The sequence below is a fragment of the Acipenser ruthenus genome, chromosome 4 (genome assembly GCF_902713425.1).
Source record: "Acipenser ruthenus chromosome 4, fAciRut3.2 maternal haplotype, whole genome shotgun sequence".
In the NCBI taxonomy this organism is placed as follows: domain Eukaryota; kingdom Metazoa; phylum Chordata; class Actinopteri; order Acipenseriformes; family Acipenseridae; genus Acipenser; species Acipenser ruthenus.
Window position 1 is genome coordinate 86,341,043 of NC_081192.1, and position 26,587 is coordinate 86,367,629.

At 39.4% G+C, this 26,587-nt stretch overlaps 1 protein-coding gene across 3 annotated transcripts; it reads left to right on the top strand.

The window, feature by feature from the left end:
- faim2a (Fas apoptotic inhibitory molecule 2a) lies at positions 1-26,587 on the top strand. Of its 3 annotated transcripts, none has more exons than XM_059022999.1 (13): positions 21-97; positions 5,122-5,211; positions 10,738-10,939; positions 16,378-16,454; positions 19,763-19,827; positions 21,458-21,511; positions 22,124-22,174; positions 22,626-22,665; positions 23,105-23,142; positions 23,249-23,336; positions 24,111-24,206; positions 24,361-24,414; positions 25,424-26,587. In XM_059022999.1, exons 2-13 carry the CDS (start codon positions 5,167-5,169, stop codon positions 25,568-25,570), a joined length of 957 nt encoding a protein of 318 aa, XP_058878982.1. In that variant the 5' UTR covers positions 21-97; positions 5,122-5,166; the 3' UTR covers positions 25,571-26,587. The 3 variants fall into 3 exon arrangements, with proteins under 3 accessions (XP_034776128.2, XP_058878982.1, XP_058878981.1); XM_059022998.1 differs by having other exon boundaries at positions 23-97; positions 16,321-16,454; XM_034920237.2 differs by lacking the exon at positions 5,122-5,211 and having other exon boundaries at positions 1-97; positions 16,321-16,454.

Sequence of the window (26,587 nt, forward strand, 5' to 3'; positions counted from 1 at the left end):
TATGCTGTCAGTACAGGTCGTGCGTCAGAAGCGTGAGGTTAGTTTTATTGTGTTGCGGCTGTCATCTTAGCGCTTTGACCACATCCTTACATTGCAGGTAAGACCGTTACATTTAAATACAATATTTATAATTCGCTTGTTTTTCATGTTTGAAATGATCACTTATTTATATCTTTAAACCTTTTTAAAATTAATTATTAGTTTGAAACCTTGAAAGCTCAAGGATGCTGCGTTGTAGCTACATTGTAATTCATCGTTACAATATTGCATTTCAGTATAGCGTTATCTTAAAGAAATGCAGATCATGTTTTCATTGCGTTGTTATGCAACTGACAAATGTTTTATGGCATGTAATTGTAATTTGCTTAAAAAAAAAAAAAAAAACGAAAAACATACCGAAACGATTGAAAACGATCCAGGGAATGGCGCAGGAAGGCTTCCTTTCTCTCGTATTACACGGGATTATTTCGTATTGTTCTTAAATACTACATCTCATCATATCACCACTCGAGAATTCCAGTGCAACAAAAATGTTTGCGAGGAAGAAAAACTCAAATCAAAAGAGGTGAGTCTGGAATCAATTCTGCTCATCAGACACAGTATTGGTTCAGCACAGTACTGCGATGTCGTCTTTATAGAAAGGCACCGACTGTGCATGCAATTGGTACAGTATTAAAATTGTAATTCATATAACCTGCTAGGAGGTTTAATGATGTAACACACACACACACACACACACACACACACACACACACACACAAAGTACCAACATGAAATGCAACCACCGCCTCCAAGGCACACACAACCACACTTGTCTTTAGCTTTATTGAGGCATGTTGTGTCCAAACAGTGTTTGTTACTAGTATTTGCTGCAATAGTTACGAAATATACATTTATTGGCAAGAAGAAAAAAAAATGGGAGCAGTTCCTTGACCATCTATTAATCAAGGGCTATAAAAACTTATATTCATTTTTACAGTCACACAAACACAGAAAGCTCAATTATATTTTTACTAAGATGCCAATGAACATGCCTTACTTTTTTTTTTTAACAAACAGTAGTTACAGTTTAACCCCTTGACTGCCACTTGTTATAACTTTTTTATTTATTGCCGGGGCTGCTTATAGTTTATCAGAACAGTGACGGTCAGTATGGAGAAATATTACTGAACTGTCCGGGTCAATTGCAACAAACTTGTACATTTAGTATGGAGCTGTGTACTAAGCTGCGGACTAGCTAATACTGTACTGTCTCAGGGTCATCCTCAGCTCCGTACAAACTTAGTACTAATTGCAACGAAAAAAGATGCAGAACAAAATTGTGGACCAACTGATCCCCAGCTTTAGCACGGAGCGCAGGATTAAGCTCTTTATTGCAGTGTGCTCCTTTCACACACAAATAAATGCATTCGTTTATAGGACCAAAGGTGTATTGACTATAAAAGGTGTAAATCGAATCAGAAATGCCAATTACATATTTCAGGTATAGCCTATAACAGCTTAATTTCTCAGTACATCCGTACAAAGGCAATCATGGTCAGTAGGCCTTTGCAAAATTATACAATGAAGCAAAAACTTTATTTCATAGAGTGTATGCAAGATTTTATTGAAACCTTGGAGGATGGCCGACAGGATTCCACCGCAATTCTGCAGCGCTCAACTGCATGGAATACACTGTAAGCAGATTTAATGCTGCTTTCTCTGAGAAGTGGACAGGTACAGCAGCAAATTAAAAAAAATCAGTGGAAGAGGATGAAAGTGGAGACACTGGAAAGTTGTACTGGAATTACTTATTATTATTATTTTAATTTTTCTAAAGTAGGCCTACATTTAGTTAAATACGTTGAATAAGGATGAAACTGGTTTTTACACATGTTTTTTTTTTTTTCTTTTTTTCCCCCAGAAGATTTCAAATCATTTTATATAATGATTTTAAAATTTTTGGTTAGGAATAGTTAATTTTCATAAAAGTGGGCAATACATTTTGGGATTTTTCATATTTGTTCTAGTTAATACGATACCAGTCTTTAGTCTACAGAAATTGCTGGAGTAACTTAGTAACGTGTTTTAGTATCCTCCAGAGCAGGGGTCTCCAACCCTGGTCTTGGTTAGCTACTGGGGCTTCTGGATTTCATTTCAACTAATGTCTGAGTTACTTAATTGAACCATTTATTGGCTTAATTAGTCAATATTAACAGGTGTTCCAGATCTTTAGCCATTGATGACACCTTTAAAACTTGCTGGATTGGGGCTCTCCAGGACCAGGGTTGGAGACACCTGCTCTAGAGTCATCAGCAGTTACTTTGGGTTTGTTGTAATTGAGAACTTTTTTAGTACGCAGCTGGGGACCGTCCTCCTTGCTGACCACGGGATCATCCCCAGTTAGTACGCTCCTTTAGTTTGTTGCAATTAACCCCCCATGTCTGGCTTTGTTGTTGTTGAAAGATGATGTGTCTACGCTCCAGTCGAGCTGACAGGCTGTGATTGGCTGACTCAGCACTTGCAGGTACAGGATTGTTTGTTTTCGTTGATGCAAAGTATTGATTGGCTGGTTTTGGTTGATAATAAAATTTATTTGGACCAATTGTGTGTTTGTTTAGTATTTACTGTCCAATAGATGTGAACTATACTGAAAAATGCAACAAGTCAAAAAGAAAAAGTCAGTACCTGCACAGGTGATACAGTGACGTTCCAGCAGGTGATACTGTGTATTAATGCCTGCTATAGCTGGAAGCTGATTTGCTGATGATACTGAATCGTTTTCTAATTTTGATTAGAAAATGGGCTTTTTATTTCCTGGCATCTCATTGGCTGGTACTCTAGGCAGGGGGGTTCATTGACTTTCAATAGATTTTCACCTGGACATATCCTTGATATCCTCTGCACGTGGCGTCGGGCCTTATTATGCCCTTGGGCGGTTCGGTATTGCCCAATACCACCAAGCCTGTCGGGTGTTATTGTTCAATTGACACGTAAAGTGGCTACAGGTGATTCACCCGTGTAGACTGTTTCATGAAGTTAATCACCATCATTATTCCCTGTCAGTTCAAGTCGCTTGCTTCTTTCTGTATGGGCCGGGGTTTCCAATGTGAACAAGCAAGGCTGTGTATATGAGCAGCTATGGATATAAATTATTTCAGAATGCCACCACCATCTTCAGCATTTCTGGCAGTGGTTTTCTGTAAATGTTGCCATTCCAGACTTACACTTTGGTCATTGCAGCCAGTGCATTTTTTTATGTTCTTTAAGAACTCCTTGATCAGCTGTATGGCTCTTTTAACAAATAAGGTTGGACAGCTCAGCTCTGCAACACATGATGCGTCACATGAACATATAAACCAGGGGATTTTTCTGATTTTACTGCTCAGTTTTTTGGTCATTCAGTGCAAGTTCTCATTGTAACATTTATTTTATTTTTTTTTTTTTACATGATTCTCTATCCAGTCAAGACCAATGCTTTGTTCCTTCATTGACTATTTGACTTTACCTCTGAAAATTCAGAATTAAGTGTTAAGTGAAGCCTGTGGACTTACTGGTTTATTGCATGACAGATGTATGCACCTCTAGGTTCTGTAAACTGTACTGCTAGAACAGGGTACAGATAATGCTGTGTGGTTTAGTACTCTGCTGTTGTCCTGTAACTGTAACCATCCCTGGTTAACTCCAGCTCCAGTCCAGGCCTACTTTAATCACACACAAGGAAGATGCGGTTCTGTTGCGAAGATCTCTTTTATTTTCATTGGGTAACAAAGGGTATGTTTCAGTAAATCCAGCAACCATTTCAACTTTTTTTCTGAATATGCCAGTTCTTTCCAAAACTACACCACTTGCACTTTATAATATATGCTTTTGGTGAACAACTGTCCAACATTGGTGATAATACCAGTTAACGTGTTCATGTTGCATATAAGTCTATGTTCTGCTTTCACTGTACGACCAGCTCTGGTTCTAGTTATCCCACGATCTGATAGCACAGCAGTGACTTGGTCAGTGACCACATCACCATCATGAGGTCTCAATTCCAAGATTCTACTGTAAACTGCAGAGTTTTTACAGTAGAAGCGAGCGCTCTTCTTTTTCTGCTTCTTCATCACCTCCTGGACTCTTGAGTCTCCAATTCCTGGTTTGAATTTAACTCAGGATTCCTTGCCATGCTTGAAGTTCCTGCACCTGAAAGAAAATCTACAACTTCACCGCAGTCGGCATCCAATGGCAAAAAGTTTGCTAACATGATGAAGTTCCGATTAACAGTCTTCTCTGCCATCTCAATATTACGGATTCGAAACACAGGGATGTTCATCTTTCTCCAAATAACTTCATAGAAGGATGATTCCCATCTGTCAGCTAACTTCTTTGTACTGTTGTTCTGGTGGTCCTATGCAGTCCAAAAATCAGAACAAACTAATTCCATTGGAGAGGTCCCGTATGGATTCCAAAAGGATCTCTAGCTTATGGCTCAGGTGACTTGCTCACGATGCAGCTTTTGCACTGACCTGAAATCATGTCTTTGGACACTCTATATAGACTTCTCTCACATCTCCTATAGGGATGCCGGGTTCCATTCAATGTAATATATCACCCTGGAAACAATGTCATCAGCTTGTTGTTTGTCCCTAAGATCCTTGTGGGAAAATGCTGGAATAGTCTGTTGACTATGGAGGGTCAAGCGCTGACCATTTGTAGCAAGACTGATTAACTGCTCTTTTACACAGGAGTTGCAATGCACTTGAGTGTCTAGAATAGCTGCTACCTCTTCAGAAGTAACCACCACTGCTACCTGTTCTTCACCTGTAGCAGCAGCCACAGCTTGAGTGTTCACTGTTAAATGGACATCAGTGCCTTGGATTGCCTCTGCCTCTGCCTGATATGGTTCCTGGATCAAGCGCTCAGTGAGCTTACCCTTGACAAAGACAGTTCTGATGAGGTGATCTGGGATAACATTCTTAATTCCTGGCACATATTTCAAATCAAAATTATATGGTGCAAGTCTTGAAGTGCGGGGGTTTGGTTTACAAAAAATGAGTGCACAAGGTCCCCGAACTTCTTCCAGACAAGCACTAATGGAGAGGCCCATTCACAACTTGATTTTCTAATTATTCCCTTCTCTTCCATCTCATCTAGAACCTGTTTCGGCTTGTGGGAAATCTGCTGGTGAAACCCTGCGATATGACAGATGAAACAGGCACTCGTCTTTTAAGTGTATTCACCGCAGTTAAGTTTGTTCCATGGAAAATACATTTTCATATTTAACCACCAGACCTCTAAGCTTAGCCTTCCATTGGTCAGTCACCTCACATGTGTCGATCTAATCCAATAAGCTCTAACTCCCTAGCAATGGAACTATATTGGACACACTGGTAGCTCATTTGGATCTCTACATTCTTTGCATTATTGTTAATAGCATCACTGGAGTCACACTCATCTCTTGGTCTCAAGTCAAAATCTTTAAGCGCAATGCAAGGATAGACTTCTGTAATCTTTGAGTTTCTTCTTAGGATAAGTGGTTCATCTAAGGGGTTAATAAACTTCAGTGGTACCCATCCATCTCCCCATAGAGGTGTGACAACACGACCCACCAATATCCTTCTATTGACAGCTCTGGAAGTTGAAGGCTCCACTACTACAGTGCCCCCTACTGAGATAGAAGCCTTGTCAGGTAGCTTACCCTATAGAAGATGCTCGCTGCGAGGCTGCAGGGTGACCGCTTGATTGGAATGAAAAGCAGAAATCTGATTCACACTAATACAATTAAACAAAAATATTTATTTGCAATCGAGTATCCTCTCCTCTCCTGTTAAATTGAAGCTGCAGTGAACTGGTGCAGCTGTAACAGCTATTAATATATTAATGAATGAACCAATGTGCCCTATTTACACAGTTGGCTAAAACAAACTAATACAGGTGAATTAAATATAAATCAATACTGAATTGTGCATGTTTTAATTTTGTTCCCACCAGTGGTACTTCTGTCAGTGCATATTTGGTATTTTTAGGCACACACACTCTGCAGTTGGCTTGACGACCGTATTTACAAACAGCACACGCTGCAGTTGTTTGTTGTACACACACACACCTTTCATTACTGAAGTGAGCGCCTCCCTGTTTAAACAAACCACTGAACTCGGGCCATCATTACATGCCGATCGTGAGGTTTTGTCTGACAACATGGAGGCTGTGTTTTTGTTTATGCTTTTGGAAGAAAGTACAGTACGTAATCGATCGAGAGCTTGTCGAGCACAGCTCTGCTCTTTTCTGCAAAACCAGCGGAGACGCGTTTTGCTTTTCCTGCACAGCTAAATACAGTGGCGATGATCTGCAGTACCATGACGGTAGATTGAAACATTTGGCCGATCTTCTGACCAGAAGGCTGGTGGGAACGACTTGAGTGGTTTCCAAATGACTGGATTAAAAATGTACGCATGTCTAAGGAGTCGTATATGTGGCGCTGTCATTTACTGAGACTTTTCATGGCGTGCCAAAAACACACAGATGAGACGTTCAGTATCGGTTGAAAAACAAGTAGTGGTCGCACTGTGGCGTTTGGGGACACAAATTGTCCCATATTATTTTATTGCAAAGTTGCAAAGCCAAAAATACATTTTTTTTTTCTTACAACAAAATGGTATACAACTGTGCTTTGATTAAATAAAAAGTATATTATATCTATGCACTACCATTGTTGTGAATTTACTATTCATCAATATTACAAAATCAACTTGGCTCATCAGGCACCTATATATTTTTTTTAGCCATGTTTATCACACAGAAATGTCTGATAAACAATGACATCATTAGATGCACAGAAATCCACTGAGCACCAACTGCGGCTGTGTTAGTGCGGTTGTAATACACACACACAGTTAGTGCGCATTAACTAACTGAACTGAATTAATAACCACACTCGATACTTGCTCTGAAAAGGATTAACTAGTGAGGTTGTCGCAGCCCTTTGTAACCGAACTGTGTATGTACACAAACCGTATTAAGAACAAAAGGTGAACTCTCAACTGCATTTAGCCTGTGTGTGTACGTAGCCTAAGTGATGACTGGAGGCTGAGACTGGAAAAGAAAACGTATTGTTAGAAGTATTGGGAATGTAGATATTTCATTTTCAGGTCTCTGTCCTTATATTTCTCAATTTATAGTCTTTATAAAACACAATTTACCACTCGCCTATGCTTAGGTTCCCCTTTTCCTTCGTAGCCACTCTGTCAAGGCTTTTGATGCTTTGGCTTTCTCCTTGTCTCTCGGGGTGTATGTCCTTCCTGTTGCAGCTGTTTGCTCCACTGATGTCAACACATCCCCCATGTCTATAATAAATTGATCTGGACAGCGTGGGAAACATGCTGCTCCATTCGGGTGCAGGAAGTTAATTTCAGCCTCCCGTTTCTTCTGATCAGCAGACACCAACAGCCCATGCCACCAGTGACTGTTATACTGAACAGTAACATATCCTTTCACTTCGTCAAATGGTAGGACATCCCCTTTGAGCGTGATTGATTCTTCCCTTTGTTTTGTCGACTGGGGGAACTCTCGTACAAGGACTTTTGCTTTGGAAACTGGTTGAAAGAAGTGGAGATGCTGTGTGCCAGACACAGTTCTTACCTTAAGAAATCGTTGCTACAAAAATCCAAGGTTACATGATTTGACCTGGGTGAGGTCAAAGGTCACAGATTCACACAACTTTGTATTCTTGTATTTCACATCAATTTTGATATAATGAATAGGTAGTCCTATTTGAGAGCTTTAAAACAACACTAACACCAGCTTTCTATGTCAAATATGGAGGAAGTTATGACCACGTAAATATAGGATGGGTGTCCAAATCAGGTGAGCTGTATCTCATGGATGGGATGTCACACAGGCCTAAAATTTACACTGTAACCACTTCTCCCAAAGGCAAACATGCATGGACATTTTTATCCAAATCAAAGGAGGTCAAGGTTTTTGGTTGATTTCATATGGAATGACCTTCTCTCTCTTTCTACTTGACTTTAAACCATCTCTGAATTACCTTTACAAAGACTTACAGCGTCCCTCTCTTCAGTGTTGTCACACATACTGTATAAGACGAGTCCCCAAATGTTCTGGGTGTTCCTGAGAGATGAGAGATACATACAAAGAAAAATGCTTGTTTAAGAAAAAAATAAAAGCAACTAAATTTAAAGATACATGGCCATAGTTTAACCTTAATCATGTTGTACATGCATTCTTTAAAATTATGAACAATTTTACATTTACAAGTAGTTCTCTTTCTTTTCCATGTCAGAGAGACCCACTTCTCGATAGGTGTCCTGAGAAATAAGATTCACAAACTCAAGAGTGTGACTGAATCTTTTAATGAATTGTATTGGATCACCCTAATCCTCAATGCAGTTAGGATTTTTATTATCTCCAGCGCAAGGTTTAGCCTGTAAATTTATTAGAAATGAGATGTTGAGCCACTCGATGATCTGTGCAAATTGAACTGACATTTACAGCAGGGAGGATAGATTTACCTTTAGGGACATCTACAGGTTATTCTAGTGTACCAACTGTACTGAATAAAAAGTCACCAGGATGTTATTGAATCCACCTGCCGCTTACTTGAAGAAGTTTTCAGTTTATAATGTTAGTTATTACCGCATTCCTTTGAATTTAAGATGCCCTTGAATTTAAGACACAGCCCAAATTTCCCACCCTCAATTTGAGGAAAGAATAAAACATCAAATACATATGCATTTACAAAGATACATCCTCAATTATGCATATGGAGGCAGTTTGCAGCCGTCTGCTATCACACAGCATTACAGTTATGTGCTGCTTCTCATTTCCAGTCATGATTACTCCCACCTTTTTTCTCCCAATTTGTTAACTGTGGTATTGCTCGGCATGTCGAGAAATACGGGGGTCTGATCAGCATTTCCGATCTATCCAAGCTGGTACTGTTTATTAGAATCTCTGAAATCGTAAAGTCTTCTCTTTGAATTCCTCAGGAAGCTAATGACGCTTCTTTGAAAATGGCTGCCTGTATGTCATGGCTGATTTAAGATCGGGCAGTAGCGCTTTGGTTTGTCATTTCTCGGCAGTAAGGCATGTTGCTGCGTGTGTATTTGGGCAGTGAACTCTTTGTTCGCCTTTTCTTGACAGTCAGTCACGTTGCTATTTGTGTACTCGGAGTCACATCTTTTGTTATCGATTTTAATACACAAATCACTATACTTTACTTGAATTTAAGACACAGGCTATTCTTGAGAAGAAAACATGGTTTAAAAAGTGTATCTTAAATTCGAAGCAATACAGTAATTAGTACGAAAAGAATGCTTATTTCCTTGGTCAATGCCTGACAAAAATAGTGTGAATGTTAAAATACCAGTGTTGAATTCCAATAAAATAGTACATTTCATAAAGTCATTGTATTTATCTTGCTCTTAATTGTATTATTACTTGTACTGTGATACTTGAAATGTATTTGCTTTTGATTGTAAGTCGCCCAGGATAAGGGCGTCTGCTAAGAAATAAATAATAATAATAATATACTTTTGGATAGTAACATTAAAGTAAAAATAAAAGAGGCAGTTAAAATGATAAACTGGGAATTGTGTTGTATTTATAACAATAATGATAACTAGAAACCTCAAACTTTCATACTCCAATCAGAAAGATTCATAGCTGGACACTACCACACAGTAGACCACACAGCACAACAACAAAATGCACTTTTTACCAGTTTCTAATAGCAATAAAACTAGGATTTATGAGACATTACCTTAACTTGTCTTCCCTATTCCGTCAACTACCAGACGGTAATGCACTCTAATTTGGGTTCTCTTGTTTAAAGTAATTGTAGGTACCAAAATATTTTCTTACATTTTCTCTGCCATGAACACCCATTCATTTTATAGGTCTCATTTGTGCAGTTTTGAAAGAAACACAACAACCATGCATTTTAAAACGTGATATCCGGATCTACATTAAGTTAAAAAATGTCCTGTTTTCAAGCCATACTTGTAGACTGTCTTGTACTTCCTTGGTCATTTCACCTGTAGGGTGAAATTGTCCCCTTCACTGGCTTCTTTCCTGTCAACAGTCAATCTGCTGCTTCCCCTTTTTACAGACGTGATTTCAGACAGTAACATGGTTTGACCCAGAAACAATCAAATTGCCAATGGGGGAATACAGTGATATTCTATAAACAAGTGCTCCCTCAATAATTAAGTAATTAGCAAACTCATTAAGGCCACATTGACAGTAAATTGCACATATACTTTACTGCTTAAAGAGTAAGTAGCGGGGTTTCTGAAAAAGATAGCATTATATATCCTCACGCGTTGATACAACACTTTAAGTAATGTACCTGTAAAATGGCTGCCCTAGTGCACTGATAGTGTAAGGTTTATTGCCCATACTGTCAAACAGGCAACACAGCAATAACGATCCATGATGTGGTACGGAACAGAAAGGCCAGAGCACTTGTTATGTGTTTTTTTTTTTTTTTTAATCACTCTTCCTGCAGTGATTTAGAAAACACATCTCAAACCCCAATGCCCTAGAGCGGCCATATTGAGAAGAGCTTTGAAACAGAGTTTTAAAGTTGTCAGGATGTTAACAATAGAACAATACCAGGTACGTTATTTAAACAGTTGTAGCAACACGTGTGGATGTATAACTATATTTTTCCGAACCCTGCTACTTACTCTTCAAGGTACTTGATTCATAATGAAACCTGCACTGTCCTCTCTCTCTCTTGTTTTCCAGCTTCATCCTCCATCCCACGCCTGTCCAGGACTCGAGGGCACCATCATGTCTCGACCAGCTGCCCCCCCAAGCTACGCAGAGGCCACGGCCGGGGACAAGGAACTTGGGTACGGGGCCCCTCCCTATACTGCCCAGCCGGCGCATATCCCACCCCCCTCCGTGCCCATTCACCCCAGCTGGGCCTTCGTCCACCCCAGCCCCAGTGAGTACTCGACAGTCACATTTTAATGAAGCAGAAATATATAATGGAGTGTGGCAAAGTGGTTACTGTGTATGGGTGCAAGAGTGATGCAGTGCGTAATGAGCCAGACAGAGACTTCTATTCCAAGGCAAAAGCTGGGTTGTATTTACACAAGTCCAGGTCTGGTAACCAAAAGAAAGGTCCCTGGCAATACACAACAATGTGTAAAGCACAAGGAAAATAACACAGGTTGCAGTCCCAAATAATAATAACAAGTATCTCTCCCACAATATACAGTCACGGTCACTAGTCCTGGGTTTGCGTTGCTTGGGGTGGGTGATACAGTTTTCTGGTGACAATTTGTGCAGTGTTGTTCTGGGTTTTTGCTGGCCCTCAGCGACAGCTCCGGAACTTGTTTAGGTGTCTACTAACAAATAAACCACAAGAATTAGTAACCAAAAACAAATAAATACTCACGAACAGCAGTCACAGGGGTTTTCCGTCCTTCTGGGTTGTTTACTTTTAACCAAAGCGAAGGAACCAATCACGTAGCTCCGTCCCCTTAATATACCGTCATACATGACCCCTTGGTAAACGATTGCAGCCACTCCTCCAATCCGTGGCTGTCGCATCATTTCCCTTCCGGGTCAATGCATTTGTGTATCGAAGCTCCATCCTCTTCCTAGATGACGACTTCCTTTTAACCTGTGTGTAACAGAGGAGGTCTGTGCTGACTATCTGGCGTATGCGTGGTTCTGCAGGAAGAGGGCAGCAGCTTTGTAAGATCTGCCTGTCAGTCATGGTGATGACAAAGAGAGGTGGGGAAGAGGGTGTGTTGGCTTTCCCTCTCTCTGAGAGGCGGGCCTTGGGGGATTGCTCGGCCCATAAGAACTGCACTTGGTTGTGCATTCGGGGGGCTGGAGAGAGGATACCTGGTGACGCTGGCGGATGACGTCAGTGTAAACAAAGAACAGGCAAGCACAGCTGAGTGAGACAGCCTGCCTTAAAAGAAACTAAAAAGTAAAACAAATAATTACATACCCGAGGGGATGTGTGTAGTTTTACGGGGAACTCCGTCCATCCCAGTGTATAGGGTAACTGAGCGTAGGTCGGAGCCTCGTTCTGACTGGCTTAGTGGCAGTGCGTAAGCAGCACTTTTGTTTTGTAGTGTTATTACTGTATTTTATTTTCCCTTTTTCTTTCGCCTTTTGTTTTCATTATTATTTTTGAGCACTTGTATGTGCACTGGACTGTATACCAGTATTGGTAAACCAGTGATTCTGTTTACTGTTGCCAGTATTCAGGCCACGGACAACAGCACCCTCTGCGGGTAAAAATAAATCAGTGTGCCTGAGAGGCATTACAAATAAAACCTTCTGTCTCCCGTGTGTGTCAGTGATTTGCCCACCACCCTTCCACACCGTGGAATGAATTGTCAGGCCATGTCCACGGTATTCAGTCCTTGCTACTTGGCGCCCTCACAGGTCAGGAGGGAGATTTACCACCAAGAATCACTGTCTTTCTGTCACATGGAGCTACAGTGTATTCAGTGAATACAGTATACTACTGCAGAGATAATACACAACATTTTCTTAAAAGAAGAAAAACACCTGTTATGTTAATGTTATAAACAACTGGAAATAAACAACCAAGCAATACCTAAGAGACCTTGAATTCAATATCTCTTCAAAAAAAGTAGTGCTGTGAAATATTGCTGTACTGTGAATAGCTCTGTGAATTTCTCCCTGTGAGGTTATGTGTTTTAAATAATGTTTCACTGGCATGTAAATGTCAGAAAACAGAAACATTACTTCCATATCTATAGTGACAACCCAGCAGCATTTGGAGAGCATGCAAGGGCTCTGCTTCTCTTTGCAAATGTGTCTGCTAAGAAATAAATAATGTGGCAGCAGGTAAAATGTACTGATGAAGACACCAGCCAAAACCCTTGTCTACTTGAAATAGCTTTAAACATGGGCTTTAGTAAATACCTTCAGAAATACTGTATGAAAAAACTTCTTAAAACATAATGGTAAGCCACACCTTTTTAATCTTGCTCCAGGGTAGTTCATTCTGAAAATATTGTACTATGCTATTTTGGTTCAGTTTAGGAGTTGCCGCAATAACACCCAAGTCAGTTGTCCAACGGCACACTTCAGCCAAGGAAAACACACCCCTACAATCTCACGTGTTTGCCTCTGTTAAAACTATGTAACATACAGACGTGCTCAAATTTGTTGGTACCCCTCCACAAAAAATGAAGAATGCACAATTTTCTCTGAAATAACTTGAAACTGACAAAAGTAATTGGCATCCACCATTGTTTATTCCATATTTAATAGAAATCAGACTTTGCTTTTGATTTTTTATTCAACATAATATTGTAAATAAGAAAACAAATGAAAATGGCATGGACAAAAATGATGGGACCGCTAACCTAATATTTTGTTGCACAACTTTTAGAGGCAATCACTGCAATCAAATGTTTTCTGTAGCTCTCAATGAGACTTCTGCACCTGTTAACAGGTAGTTTGGCCCACTCTTCCTGCGCAAACTGCTCCAGCTGTCTCAGGTTTGATGGGTGCCTTCTCCAGACTGCAAGTTTCAGCTCTTTCCATAGATGTTCGATAGGATTCAGATCAGGACTCATAGAAGGCCACTTCAGAATAGTCCAATGTTTTGTTCTTATCCATTCTTGGGTGCTTTTAGCTGTGTGTTTTGGGTCATTATCCTGTTGGAGGACCCATGACCTGCGACTGAGACAGAGCTTTCTGACACTGGGCAGTACGTTTCGCTCCAGAATGCCTTGATAGTCTTGAGATTTCATTGTGCCCTGCACAGATTCAAGGCACCCTGTGCCAGGCGCAGCAAAGCAGCCCCAAAACATAACCGAGCCTCCTCCATGTTTCACTGTAGGTATGGTGTTCTTTTCTTTGAAAGCTTTATTTTTTCGTCTGTGAACATAGAGCTGATGTGACTTGCCAAAAAGCTCCAGTTTTGACTCATCTGTCCAAAGGACATTCTCCCAGAAGGATTGTGGCTTGTCAATATGCATTTTAGCAAATTCCAGTCTAGCTTTTTTATGTTTTTCTGTCAAAAGTGGAGTCCTCCTGGGTCTTCTTCCATGGAGCCCACTTTCGCTCAAAAAGCGACGGATGGTGCGATCAGAAACTTACGTACCTTCACCTTGGAATTCAGCTTGTATCTCTTTGGCAGTTATCCTTGGTTCTTTTTCTACCATTCGCACTATCCTTCTGTTCAATCTGGGGTCGATTTTCCTCTTGCGGCCGCGCCCAGGGAGGTTGGCTACAGTTCCATGGACCTTAAACTTCTTAATAATATTTGCAACTGTTGTCACAGGAACATCAAGCTGCTTGGAGATGGTCTTGTAGCCTTTACCTTTACCATGCTTGTCTATTATTTTCTTCCTGATCTCCTCAGACAACTCTCTCCTTTGCTTTCTCTGGTCCATGTTCAGTGTGGTGCACACAATGATACCAAACAGCACAGTGACTACTTTTCTCCATTTAAATAGGCTGAATGACTGATTACAAGATTGGAGGCATGTGTGATACTAATTAAAGAAACTAATTAGTTTGAAATATCACTATAATCCAATAATTTATTATCTTTTCTTAGGGGTACCAACAAATGTGTCCAGGCCATTTTAGAATATCTTTGTAGAATAAGCAATAATTCATCTCTTTTCACAGCTTCTTTGCTTTATTCTATGACATACCAAAGGCATGCAAGTATACATGATAAACTAGCTTTTAATTTCATCACTTTTCAGGAGGAATGAAGCATTATTTCAATGAGCTGTAAGGGTACCAACAAATTTGAGCACGTCTGTATGTAACTTGGAAACTTCAAGTTGGAAAAGCTTCTAATGTCACATCTAGTAGTACATTGAACATTCTGTTTGCTCCATAGCTACACTGGATTCATTTTTTCCCTTTATTTTATAATTGTTTTAATTAAAGTTTTAGAAAAGTAAAACACAGCCATAGGTAGTACAGAGGTTCAAAACAGAGATGCAGTGCTCCCCTGGTCTTGGGAGGGACGCAGTATGAGCGTTATAACCGAAGAGCGTTATAAACGGGGGAGGGGGTGGGGGGGCGCCGCGGGACACATAACACAGATCTGACTAAAATACAAAATAAAATAACTCCCTCTCTATAATGCACATATAGTGAAGCAAAAATGTAACTTTCTGTGAATTAACCATGCATAAAGCACCATGTAATCAACACTACTGTATCGCAGAAAAAAAGTAAATACATTAGGAAAGATAACCACGTAATAGGCCTAATATTTATTTAGTTGTAAAACAAATGCTGAATAACATGTCTGTGTTATAAAGTGCCAGTGCAGCTTTTCTTCAGTTCAGATACTATATCAAAAGGGAGAGACAGAAACGAAAGTTAGACTGAGAAGTTGTTTACAGTTTGAACAACACCGGTACTGTATTTACTGTAGAAATGTTGCATGAATCACTAGTTTAGGGAATTGGGGGACTTGCAGTCGGAGTGTTATATCCGAGGCGTGTTAAAATATGCCATGTCGCATATGTGCTCCTAAAACAAGATGCTCGCAACAACAGCTTTTTTTGTTCAATAGGCAACTAAATTGGGTGCACCTTCGAGCCCTGTATTCGTAATCATTGCAGTTACAAATTAGACTTTTAATTTTATTGAGCAAAGGCTCCTATATTTTATTTAATTACCCTATAACATGGCATTATGAGGGGATGCTGGATGCTGTAGGCTGATGCTTTGTGGGACAGATGGCTGGGTCACTGACTTTTGACCCCAAGCTTTTGTTTGTAGTTATTTTAAGATTTGTGGTAACCCTGGTGTGCGTGCTTGCCCTTGATGTAGAGCCTGCAGATGCCTTAGGCGTGGGTGCAGGGCTAAAAATTTGCACGACATTTATTGACACACAAAAAAATGCTTGTAAGCAGGACAGAACACTTTTATTAAAAGAAAAGGCACAAAAAAAAACATGTGATGTTGCCCAAATCCTTGCAGTAAAAAAAAAGTCTATACTGGATTTCACGTTTAAGCAAAACTTGGTTTAGCAACTGAGTAAGATCCATTCCTCTCCTAAACAAAGTCTGATTGCAGCATTTTATATTTGAATAGCTAATTGGTCAATCGGCTAGCCAATCAGCTCAGGGTATCTTATTAAGTAGGGGATCAAGTCGCACAATATCTTCAAATATTAACTACATTGGTACTAAAACACAATATGTTATACTTTACAGTCCTCCAGAGTTGGGGGTTAGCTTTTAAATAGAGATAGGAGTCATTCACCCTTCATAAACCCCACAGCCTCTTCTCCAGGTCTCGCCCCAGTTGTGTGTGTTTAGATTTTGCTCTGTTTTTTGTTTTTTTTTGTAGGTCCCGGCTACACAAATCCCTATGCCTCTGACATGTCCTCACCTTTCTCTGACCCAGGCACCAATGGGAGCTGCGATGGACTCAGCGGAGACGGGTGGGAGGATAAAACCATCCAGCGCATGTTCATCCGGAAGGTGAGCTATCATAAATATTACATATCTGTAGAGATCTGTTCTTCTTTTCATGTAATAATGTGATACATTTTGCACCCACTTTGAAATGCTCACTTTGAGTGTCACCTCACCACTGCAGAACCCTGTGTGGGAGGCTTCCTCTTGCTACTTTTCCATTGTTGTACCCGACCTGTACGTAGGCTGTGTGAGGCCGCCCAAGGATGGGTAGGTTTGGGTTGGGTACATTTCCACTGCAGAGCCAGGGGTGGGGCATTGTTGACTTGCTGACGATAATGCGTAGGCCAGTGGTGCGCAAACTGGGGGGTGTCGTGGAGAGTCACTAAGAGGGGGCGTGACTGTGACTAAAGGGGCAGTTCTGTAAATAAAAAAAGCTAAATACATAAATGTTAACAAACACATTCTTAAAAGTCGGAGTGTAAGCGCAGCTCTGCAACATACAATGTCAACTCAAACGCGTCAATGGGCATGGGCTTGCATATTAAAAGAGCACACCGGACGCGAGCAAGAATAATTAAAACTATTGATTTAAATGGAGTAATGCACAACGCAAGCGAAGCAAGTGGCATGGAAGCTAGCAAATAAAGAAATGCATTTGTTTTATTTGTATTTTGCTACGCGCTGTATGCGTCTCAATGGGCCAATCAGAAATAAGGTCAAAGGTAGTCGCTGTCAGACTGTCAGTGTCTTGCTCATGCAGACATTACCACAGAAATAAAAAAAACATTGACATCAATGAGAATTTAATTATTAAAGTCGAAGAATATAATGTTCTTTATGATGCCAGTGTCTGTGGTTAAAGACAATAAAAAGGACGACGCCACATGTCAAAAAATAGCAGAACAATTGGAAATTGATGGTATGTCTATCTCTCTTTATTTCACCTTGATTTTAGTTAAAGTGACGGGGAGCGCCACACACTGGTTTTGTATTTTCTGTAAAATGATGCTTCTTTGTTTTAATAATGTTGACCAATAATAATAATCACATTAGCTCTTTTACAAGCCGGTGGTATTCCCTAAACCTGTTTCCTTTTTTTAGTGTGTGGTGTTCCCATGCTCTTCTATGTTATTTATTTTATTTAATCTCCAAAAAAGGAGTCAGTCTTTTCTTTTCATGACTAGCTACATTTTTTTTTGTACTCGTGCTGTATTCGTGTCGTTCGCTTCGCTCCCGATGTGCATACTGTATTTTGTGAAAACGTAAGATTTAATTGCGGAACGATAATGTTTTTCAGATGTATCTGTCAGGTAACTGTTGAATCGCCAAGTTTAAACAAAACAAACAAAAAAAGAGTTAATTTAAATGTATTTTTTCACAGATTTATTTGTTAGAAATGTTAGCTAAATGTTGACTTGCCAAGTGTAAACAAAATATTTAAATTCTCTGATTTATTTGTTAGAAGGTTTAACATGTCAAAATGTTCACTCGAAGTGTAAAAAAAACAAAAAAAAAAACCCCAAGGATTTCTAGAATGATTTTAAATGTTGAATTTGTGATACACTTATGTATTTAGCTAAATCTGGACTTTTTTGTGGTTAAGGAAAAATACGCAATTTACATGAAATTGGGGGAAAAAAACCTGTTAACCTGTTATTATGGTCTAATGTTTTAAAATGGGGGGGGGGGGGGGGGGGGGCGCGCGACAAAATGTATGCTAAAAAAGGGGGGCAGCATTTAAAAACTTTGCGCAACACTGGCGTAGACCTAAGTTATGATGTATTTCAAGGTGGCCACTTCAAAAGTCACCAGAAGATGGAAGGAATGCATGATTAATCGAATTCAGGTGGAGCAGCAGATGAGGAAGAAGCTATTGAAAACCTGTCTGATTAGTAAACTCAGTAAACTAACGCTCCTGCCACGTTGGTGTGCAATGGCCATGTGTAGAATGCTGGTACACGGTGCGTAGAAACAAAGGCCAAGACGATAATGTAAAATAATTCTCAGTTTATTTAATCAGAAAGTGAGCGTAGTTGTTAAGTCACAGTTCACAAATCTTGCTCATGAAAAATACACTTCCGGTGTTGTACATAATTCAAAACTCAAGTGAGAGAAAAAGGGTGATGGGAGTTTGCCGTCTCCCTAAAACAAATCAAACAAAATACAAATCACTCTCAAATGCATTTCAAATCACACACAGATCTTAAATAATACATAATATAAAAAAAAACCTAGAAAATCAAAAAATAATATCAGTTCATAAACTTATTGTGCAAAACTACACACAAAAGAAATGCAAAAAGGAATGTCCCACAGCTATTTTCATGAATGTAGCCTTTATATTTATTATTCCTTCTAGTTCAATACCAGTAAAACAGCACACAATACAAAAGTAATAAATAATGAAAACAGTCAATGCAAAAACATTCTCATTCCAAGCCCTGGTTGATTATATGTAATGTGATGACCGTGGTTGGCCCGGGGTCAGACTGGTATCTTGCCGGGCTGTAGTTTCATGGCTTGGTTCAGGGTCGGCTGCACAGAACGCACAGTAGAAATGGCTCTTCACGGGTCGGGTTGCTGAAGCGCACTGAATCAAACTATCCCCTGACAGTTTTCCTCCAAAATCCCCACAGGAAGGTAAAGCCCAAACCCGGACCCTGTGGGTCCCCAGCCACTGGAATTGACTTCGGTAGTTACACTGTAATTTTTCTTCATTCCTTCTACTGTGGAATAAATCTGAGTTTTCCAGTATCAAACCACCTGCCCTTTAAAGGGAATGCTTCATAAGCTTAGCATATCCTATATTATTAGCCTCAGAGCTTGTCTCATCCAGTCAGGTTTTGAGTAAAGTGATCATTTTCCCTTTTTTTTCAAGTAGCCTAAGCAAGGCCCTATTCAAACCTTGCTTCAAACCTCAGCTCAGTCACTGACTGGCTCCTTGTATCTCATTCCTGCCTGGTTGTCAGTGGAACTAAAATGTTTTTAATTCAACTGAAGGGAATGCTTTATAAAATCTGCATTTTCCTTTTAATTTAGTACCTGTTTCACATCCTGTTAAGCCTGCTCTCTATCTTCTGTTGTTGTTTCTGATTAAACCATTACTTACCATGCTTACTAATTATTAACCTTTTTCAACCACTGGTTCTGTTTTTATAAAGTCTCCTAAAAGCTGAATTTCTTGAGTGAATTGGGTAGAAATTATCACTAGGGGTGTGTAACTGTAATTTCTGCCTTTGAGACACAGTGAAAATTGCAACTTTGTTCTGGAACAGTGAGTAAGAATGGTAAGTAACGGTCTAAACTGAAACAACACTAGAGAATCAAAGGGAGCCACAAACCGTTTGATGTTAGCGTTATTATTTCCTCAGGTTTTCACCATCTTGATGATCCAGCTGATGGTGACTTTTGGAATTGTGGCTCTGTTTACATTCTGGTGCGTGCTTTTCTCTTTTCCCGCTCTTCTTGTGTATTGTCATTTTCAGACTATAATACTCAATGTGTGTGATATATGAGGTGCACAGTATACTCAGGTAACTGCAGAGGTTTTGCTGTTTCATGCAATAATATTACATTTACTTTTTGTTTCTGATCAGGGTGGCAGAGACATTTAAGGCGATAAATGGGCCAGCTGGATGTCGATTTATGTATAACACGTTGAATTTATTAAGTTTCTTCTCGTGTTTCTAAACTGAGCTTGTCGAGTGTTACGGATGAACAGATCAGAAAGACACATAAGGAGCCCCCTGGGCCCTTATTGGAAGATTGTGCCAATTAGGAGGAACACTGAAGGAAATTAAAACTGTATTTTATTTGTAATACTGAAGGGTTTTTTTTATATATATTCTCTACATCTGCTATACATATATAATTGCCGAATAACATAACAAAAATATGCAAGGGTTAAATTTGAAAGTAGAAATATGTTTTCCATCCAAATCCATCGCTTTCCTATTGTGAAGAACCTGCGTGCAAAACAAATGCAAATACTTGATTTTTATGAATTTGAAGAACCTTAACTGTACTGTACCAGAGGTGTGCATTATGCATTGGGTGATTAGGTTACATTCTAAATATTACTGTGGGAGTTTACACCTGGGTTGGAATAAGGTCAATCAACTTTGTACAGTACAAAGAGTGGGGTCTGTTCAGTTTATTTAGATCTGCTGTTGGTTTGATTAAATGGAATACTGTAATAAATCAAATATGATACAGTATAAAGTACAGTAACCCGTCGTGTATCCGCCCGTCACATATCCTCCCTAACCGTTTATCCGCCATGATCAAGCTCTTCAGCAACGTTAGTTTATTATTGAACAGAGAAGATTAGTTCAGAGATTGTAGGTCCTACCAAAGTTTTCGTACAGTGTTTTGTATGTGCTCCGTATGCTTCCATTGCTGGTAGTGTCACCTGAGCTGTTCAGTGTGTTGATATATAAATAAATCCTGTTTGCCTGCGGGGCATATCAACTTCAACCTCCATCTCGATCTCCTGCCAGTCACTCAGCAGAGTATGCACACACCCACACGGCAAACGGCTACTCTGTTACAAGCATTAATACCCTGTATCTTTCTAAACAAGGGATTTAGGGGAGCTCCCTAATAAAAGCTGAATCTCAAAACAATAATTGTTACAGCTGTGTATAACAGTATTTAAAACGGATTACTGTACGAGTATTTAATAGCAACATAGCTCTAGAAAACAGGCAAAACGCTTGCCAATTTACTACAGCAGGTACCAACGCAGGTGTTTTTTTTCTTTTTTGAACATAACTCAGGGTTGCTAGTTGTCCATCTAGCCTGGCTGGCAGCTTGTGCACAGAAGTCACATTGCTGAAATACATCACGATGTGACAGATAGTCTTTCACAAACGGAACGTTTTGATGCCCTCTGCAAAAAATATAAAAAAAAACAATGCTGTACATAACAAGAAAATATTTAAATATTTCTCATTACATGTGTAATAAAACTACTTCACAATTCCCCCCACCCCAGTGCAGATACAGTGTTGAATACTAACACTGAACAGTATGTATCTGTTTTTTGTCCTTTTTTAATGTTGCAGTGAGCCGGTCAGGCTGTTTGTGCAGTACAACCGGATCCTGTACCTCGCCTCCTAGTAAGTAAAAAGTGTATTTGATCTCTGTATCCAGAGCAGATTCTGAAAAAAAAAAAAACTGACCAAGAAACAATGGTTAAAGGAGTGCTAAACACGATTACAGATCCACCTTTTACTGAGCTTTTATTAGTAATGTTTAATATTTCAAATACAAGGCTGTAGATAAACTGCTGCATACTGGTTTCTTTGCTGTAGGAGGTCATCAACTAATTAAAACAGCCTTTCAAAAACCAGCCATCTCCATGACACATGTATTCCAATATTCTAATACAAAGAGAAATATTTTAATTGTGTTTAGTAATGTTAATCCTGCAGGAAATAAGCAGAAGGACTGATAAAGAGTTATTATTATTATTATTATTATTATTATTATTATTATTATTATTATTAGTATTACTGCATTTAGATCCGCCACTGTTTAGATCACTAAAATATCTGGTGACCTGTCAAGAAAAGAAAATATGTAAAATGTATAATATGTTTAGTACATCCTAAGCAGGGACTCCCATTCATTGTTTATTAAAACTTGGTTCGGCCTCGTAAGTTTATTTTAGTAATATTACACAATCTACTCTTCACAACCCCAAGCTGATTCATTTCCTTTCATTTCAGCATCACATTCATGGGATCATACCTGGCGTTGGTGTGCAGTACAAGTGCCAGGTAAGGTGTGGCAGAGTTGGAAGCAGCTTTAAATGCTGGGCTAGATATCATCTGTGCATTCTGACCTGTTAGATATTGTGATTGGTTTCCATTTAGAGGGATATGTTATATAATCTACAATTTTCTAATAGAATTTTTGTTTTTTCTTACCTGTTTGATATCCTATTTTGGTGGTTAACATAATTATCAGCTTACTGTAATCAAAAGATAATTCATGATCCCTGTAATAGTCACCTTATATCATAAACTGCTTATTGTGATCAAATTGCCACTCTTTTCGCTTATGTTTCTTTCCTTGAAGTGGACACAGTGTTGTAGAAATGGTGGCAGACGAATGGATTTTGAATTGAACAGGAACCTGAAAAAAGTGTTGCCGTCACGTCTGTGATGGAGATGTTCGTTGCCATGGAAATGATGGTTTCCAATATCAGCTTGTTTATTGTCTTTTCAGACGTCGCTATCCCACCAACCTTATTCTCCTGGGTATTTTCGTAAGTAAATTTAATAATTGTACGGCCTCAAAATGCTTCAGTACTTCAAATGTTAAGGGGTAGTAGCTGAAGCAGTAATGTGCCAGAAAGTTTCACAAGCACAGTCCGGCTATTAAATACTTCCACAACTGCTGCACTAACCAGTGTTGCTTGGTTCCACATCCTGTAATACAGTAAATCATAACAGTGAGGGAGCAATCTATAGCTAGCTTAAATATAATACATCAGTATAATATAACACTATCATAAGTCATCAGAGAAACAGTTCTATTGCAGCCATTTGACCCATTTGGGTTTACAATCAGCAAAGAAGTGTGGCATCAGCTGATGATGCTCTATTTCATTGCCAAAGGAAACGGTGGTGTCAGGGTTTATGGTGCAGACAGTTTGAAAACCACTGCCTTAAATTGTAATGTATCTCTCTGCTTTATTTATTCAGACACTGGCCATGTCATACATGGCAGGAATGCTTGCGAGGTAAGTAATTAGATGTGTTGTACTGTAGTGCTAATATGTTGGGTTCTGAAACAATGAAGCAGATCGTCAGACTAGTAGCGATGTGAACTGGCTTTCTATTTTACAGTTACCACAACACAAAAGTGGTGATGCTGTGCATTGGAATTACTGCCATGGTGTGCCTGGCTGTCACCCTTTTCTGCTTTCAAACCAAGGTAAGCAGATGTGCAAATACACCCACCCCAATGCAATTAGAAACACCTGCAGCTTGTGGCACAGACTTCTGTCCCACACATGATTGATTCATTTGGAATGTAAATTAGGCAGTTTCGTCGCATATCTCCATATCAATTGAAACACCTTGCAGACATTGAATCAGTACTACCCTGGCTGCCCTAGGAGGGCATAAATCCAGTATTTACACAGAGTTACAAGGCTGTGTTTTGTAGATTCAATATAACTTTATTGTCCACTGGGACTATCCATCCAATACTGTAGAGTATTGCCGTTATGCATAAATATACACAATTTACCACCACTGCTGCAGCCACAGGGGCCATGCAAATAAAAATAGAATGGACCTGTATGAGGAATTAACCTTTTAAAAATGCAGTACATTTCTGATGTCACCCCTGGCATAGAACATATGACACAATTCAAACAAGAAATGTTATGTTTAATAGTAGTTCCTGGTGCAATTATAATTTAATAAATCATGTAAAGGGTGTATCTTACTATTTTTAGAATTAGTTAAAGAAACTTATAGATATCAGAACCTGAAGACTTCTAATTTAAATATTTGTCATTGATATGAAGTTTCTTTTAGCGTTTCTAAATTCAGCACGAGTGTTGACTAGTTTGAAAATAATTTTGTAGCCAGCTGATATCTTAAAAAAAGAAAATGTAATGTATGAAATGTTTTTGCTTTTTATAATGTACGAGAAGTCTTTATCAGTGCATTTGCATGTTGCATCCCCTTTGTGCTGCAGTTTGACTTCACTTCCTGCCACGGCCTGATGTTCTCTCTGATGATGGTGCTCCTGCTCACTGGACTACTGCTGGTGTTCACTGCCCCCTTCGGATATGTAAGTAACCATGGCCATAGACACCATCCCTCATGGAGAACACCACAAATGACTGAAATGTTTTTCTTTGGCTTGTACAGCCCCAGGATAGTGAACGTCTGTAAACCTACCGTCTAAGTGTCTTAATTGCATGTATGTTTGTTACTGTTTTCAGATTCCATGGTTACAGACCACCTACGCAGGACTTGGGGCACTTGTCTTTACACTGGTATGATCACAATTACTGAAACTGATTATTTAAAACAGTTTATAGCTAAGAACATGAATCACCTGCCTTACAAAAATCGTATCTCTATCAGCTATAATCTCCGCTTGACAGGCTGTAATGTATATAGCAGTGTATTTACAGTTATACAAGCTGATACAGTAAGTAATTTAAATGGCATGTACCAGTACCTCTATGCAAATCATTAAGTGAACCAGTGAGTAGAGTTTACTGTATTCCTTCAAATTTAAGAGGCGCTTAAAGTCGAGTACAGTATAATGATGTGTGTATTAAAATCACCAACAAAAGACGTGACTACCTTAGTACACAATCAGCAACTTGACTGACTGCCGAGAAAAGACAACAAAGGCGCCTGCCCGAATGCACAAGCAGCAACGTGACTTGCTGCTGAGAAAAGACGAAACAAAATGTTACTGCACGATCTCAAATCATCAAATTGAGGGTGGTAAATTTGGGCTGCGTCTTAAATTTGAGGGCACATTATTTCATTGTTGTTCTAATATCTCATCTGAAACCATTTGAGATGTCAACTTCTTATGCTCTTATATTTAATTTTCAATGTTGTGGAAACCCCGGGGTAATTGGTCATTTCCCAAGAAGCACCCTTTGAGGACAGTTTTATACTGGCCTAATTACAGAAATTCCTCTGCGCTCAGGCTTGCTCAGACTGTCCCAAAGGTAAAAGCCAAATATCCATGAGTGCCAAAACAGTAGTAAAGAATAATATAAGGTGATAATAAGAATATACTTAAAAATGAGTAAGATTTGACAAAGGTGTGATAGAAAAACATTTTTTTTGTGTTTTCAGGAGAGAACTTGATTGAAAAAATGATCGATAATGCAGTCCTTTTCTAAAAAGTGCCAATAATGTTACTGTATGTTACATCTCGATGCGCACTCATATACATAATTGTATACTAAGAATAATAATTGTAATAATCATTGCACTGTAGTTGTATGTGCCTGAAGGCTGCTTGTCTTGTGCCTGCAGTTCCTTGCCTTCGATGTTCAGCTGCTGATGGGGAACCGCCGCTACTCCCTGAGCCCGGAGGAGCATGTGTTTGGAGCTCTCTGTCTTTACATGGACATCGTCTACATCTTCTTTTTCCTGTTGCAGCTTTTCGGGAGTCGAGAGTGAACCCCAAACCTTTCTTCTCTGCATCCCACCAGCACCCATGTGAAAATCAGTCTTGGTTAAACACCAGCCCCCCGTCTCCCATCACTCCTGTGCATAGTCAAACCTGCCGCTCCTAAAGAGGTCTGAAACTCTGGAGCAAAGGGATTCCTTTCATGTCCCGTTTCGTCTTTTATCTTATTTTTTCTTATCATCTACTCGGAGCCTTCCACTATATCCTGTTACTGCAGAGTAAGGCAGTTTGGTCTTCAAGCACTAAGGGTCTCGATTTTAAACCCAACCAAACCACTACTGCCTCACTCATTGGGAGTATCCAGGTAGAATATTAAGTAAACTAAAGGAGGGGGAGGGGAGAGGGGTGGGGGGCACATTTCATAATTTACATTCTGTAATTTTTCAAAACAGGAACCAAACACAATATAATTCAAGGTCTGTCTATTTGTGTCCTCTATGATTCTTCATTGTTGTTTCTGCTTGTATGATTACACTATGTAACACAATTTTTGTTCCTGGGTAGTAAGTATTATTTCCTAATTGCTTATGCCTCAAAAGTACAGAAAATGGCTATTATTCCCCACAAACTTTGCTTTTGTGACCAGGACAGTGATATTTTGAAATTTACCTATTTCCAATGAGAAAACAGGCGAATTTGTGTCTTTTCGTTCACATAAAGTCAGAAAAAAACAACATATGAATCCAAATTAACATGTATTTATACTAAAGTAATACAAAAATGACTACAAAAGATTTAGAAGTGAGTAGTTTTTCGAGATTTACGATTATACTGTAAATCACTTTCACGAATCAGCCCCCAAATGTAGTCTCCCATCATGTTCTCGTTATACTGTCCTTGGTAGCGGCTTTCAAAGTCCAGTATATCCTGGTGGAAGCGCTCGCCTTGCTCCTCCGAGTATGCTCCCATGTTCTCCTTGAATTTATCAAGACGAGCATCAAGGATATGGACTTTGTGCCATAGTTCTTCACCAGAGTCTCAACCAGCTCCACATAGTTTTCGGCCTT